This window comes from Teleopsis dalmanni, chromosome 1 (genome assembly GCF_002237135.1).
Source record: "Teleopsis dalmanni isolate 2A chromosome 1, ASM223713v2, whole genome shotgun sequence".
Classification (NCBI taxonomy): Eukaryota; Metazoa; Arthropoda; class Insecta; order Diptera; family Diopsidae; genus Teleopsis; species Teleopsis dalmanni.
In genome coordinates this window covers 155,018,505-155,021,265 of record NC_051846.1, presented here as the reverse complement: position 1 = coordinate 155,021,265, position 2,761 = coordinate 155,018,505, and the positions used below count along the sequence as shown (strand labels likewise).

The 2,761-nt window shown below is 36.5% G+C and overlaps 1 protein-coding gene and 1 pseudogene across 1 annotated transcript; one reads left to right on the top strand and one right to left on the bottom strand.

Annotated features, from left to right (window-relative positions):
* The first annotated feature begins 365 nt into the window (after positions 1-365).
* On the top strand, positions 366-1,248 carry LOC119666506 (annotated as a pseudogene).
* A 92-nt stretch (positions 1,249-1,340) lies between these two features.
* On the bottom strand, positions 1,341-2,544 carry LOC119666505 (putative nuclease HARBI1). Its single transcript, XM_038075787.1, has 3 exons — positions 2,384-2,544; positions 1,903-2,311; positions 1,341-1,844 (listed from the first exon to the last, which is right to left on the bottom strand). Exons 1-3 carry the CDS (start codon positions 2,494-2,496, stop codon positions 1,341-1,343), a joined length of 1,026 nt encoding a protein of 341 aa, XP_037931715.1. The 5' UTR covers positions 2,497-2,544.
* Between the last annotated feature and the right edge of the window lie 217 nt (positions 2,545-2,761).

The window sequence follows — 2,761 nt, the reverse complement described above, 5'->3', positions numbered from 1 at the left end:
TTAAAATAATGGTTCAAAATGTACAAATTTATTTTGTTTTCTGTGTTTTCATATATAACATTCAGGCATGCACTAGAATTCGAATCCGCATAAAAAAATTCGATTTCAATTTAAATTCACATTTTGGTGCTCTGCTTTTATCGATTCATTTACGATTTCACAAATAAAATCGAATGAATTTGCTGGCTCTAGAAACCGAATCCGCATAAAAACATGTGATTAAAAACACTTATCGAAATATTTGTGAAATTAAAAGTAGTGAAAATAACATGTAAGTATAATTACATTTTTTTTGAATTAAATCAGTTTCAAGTTATGTAAATAAAGAAAATAATAATTTTGATATTTTATTTTGAAGGGGTAAACACAAGAACACTGTACAAGATGGAATCTTGCTAGGATTTATGGAGTTGCATAAGGAAATTGCAACTGGCTTTGTCAAAGGCGACAAAGTGGCCACGGACCAACTATGGGCAGAACTAACAGGAGAGCTAAACAGCCATGGTCCACCTAGCAAAGATATCCAGGGATGGAAAAAGGTAAATTGCATTTTTTTTTTATTCGTTAGCATGATAACTTTTTATTCATGGTAATACAATTATAGGTGTGGCTCGACTGGAAGGCGACTGTTCGTAAAAAGATTGCGCACAATAATTCAGAAGCACGGCGACTGGCGGTGGACCATTCAACAAATATGTTCTTACCGCAGCCGAAAAAGCAATTGGACGACTATGTGGCATTTTTAAAGTGGTTCGTGGTATTGAGAACACGGTTGAGTTTGGTCAACTGTGCTCAAATGACGAGGATGTGTCTTCCGATGAGTTGTGCCTATCTTATATTGCTACCACTACCATTGGTGCCATTACTGCTGATACTATTGGTGCCATTACTACTGATACTATTGGTCCCACTACTGCTGATACTATTGGTGGCACTAATGCTGCTGCTATTGGTACCACTACTGCTGATGCTATTGGTGGCACTAATGCTGCTGCTAGCAGAAAACGCCGTCGGGAACCAACGTGGCAAGAATCTGTAAAAAAACATATTGTGGAGCAGACACAGACTATAAAAAATATGGAGCAACATTTGAAAAAATTTGGCGAAGTGTTTGAAAATTTTGCGGAAGAAACTAAAAGAAATAATTTAAAGATGGAAGAGCTTCTCAAGGAGAAGCTGGATCTCAAAAGGAAAAAGTTGGAGTTAGAAGAAAAGAAGTTTAATTTAGCGAAAGCTAATCGACGCTAATTTTTTTTTTTAATTTTAAGCTCCAATAAAGATTAAATATTTTAAAAATTTATTCATTTTTTTGTTTTAATAAAAATTTTCCTTAAATACTACTAACGCAAACTATTAGCAATGTCATCTCTTATTGTATTTGCTTCTCTACTAGCCGATATTTCACTTAGTTCCTCTTCATCTTCATTAGCAAAGTGAACGTCTTCGACATCCTGTACCTTGTAGTATCTACAAATATTATGTAGCGCACAGCATACATTAATCATTTTGGAAACTTTTTCGGGCTGGTATTGAAGAAGTCGGGCTAGACACCTGAAGCGGCTTTTCAACACGCCAATTGCTCGTTCAATAACATTGCGTGCAGATGCGTGTTTCACGTTAAATTTATGCTCCTGCGTTCCAGGCTGCGGATCTCTGTATGGCGTTAGCAAAAATGGCTGAAGGGAGTAGCCAGCATCTCCTAAAAGCCAACTTCCACGTTCACCGCTCTCATAGCACTGGCAGAAGTAGTCGTGCGCCTTGCTTACGCACCATATTAGTGAATCGTGGCTAGAACCAGCGCGCCTAGCATTCACTGCTCTAATCGTCATTTTGTAGTCGCAAATCTGTACAAAAGAGTAGCATATTGAAAAGAAATTTCAAAAAGAACTTGAAAGTCCTTACTATCATGGCGTTAATGCTGAAATAGCCTTTCCTATTATAAAAAAGGTGGTGGTCACGAAGAGGCTTTGTCATTCTTATATGTGTTCCGTCCATACAACCTACCACACCCGGAATCCCGAATTTTTGCATAAAGTGGCGCTTAGACGCACTCCGCTCAGCGTCCGACATTTCTAATTTTATCCATGATGGGCAGATGCGCCTTTCCAAAATTGCGATAACATTTGTCAAAATTTTTCCAACAGTGCTCCTACCCAAAGCTATTTGCTTGTCGATGCCTACCGCTTTTTGAAAGCCCCCTTCCGCTAAAAAACGCAATGTGCAGGCCAACTGAATAGAACTTGGTATGGATGATAAATTAACGTGCGGTGTTACGACTTTTACCAGCATGCAAAAAGCATCTTTGTTCACCCTGTAATAATTTATAAAGCTAAAAGTATTCGTTATTTTTCGTTGTTTCATCCAGTATGAATTAGCCACTTACGTCGACTCATTCAAATCTAACGGATTGCTGCAATCTCTTAAAATCCGTCTTTTTATTTTTTCATTTGTGTGACTATTATTTTCAGCTGCCACCAATGCTAACATTCCGAACATTTTATAAAAACTGTTTTTTTTTTATTTTACTTATTAAAATTTAAAAATTTCACTTAAGAGCATTGAATATTTTACAAAACGTCAACAAACAGATGTTTAAGTTCATTTTATTCATTTTGAGTTCATTTTGAAACCGCATGAAAATATTCTCTTTCTGGAACACCCAAAACGGGTTCATTCCGTTTCAAATTGAATTTCGATTTGAAATGAAGCCGAAATTCAGAGCATGCCTGATTATCTATGTTTATTGTATCATTAAAAGTTA

Bases quoted from the DNA above. Each gene is read 5' to 3' on its own strand.
- LOC119666505 (XM_038075787.1), bottom strand. From the start codon at position 2,496: ATGTTCGGAATGTTAGCATTGGTGGCAGCTGAAAATAATAGTCACACA. The intron at 2,312-2,383 runs GTAAGTGGCTAA...AAATTATTACAG, and splicing joins TTAGATTTGAATGAGTCGAC to GGTGAACAAAGATGCTTTTT. The intron at 1,845-1,902 runs GTAAGGACTTTC...TCTTTTGTACAG, and splicing joins TCAGCATTAACGCCATGATA to ATTTGCGACTACAAAATGAC.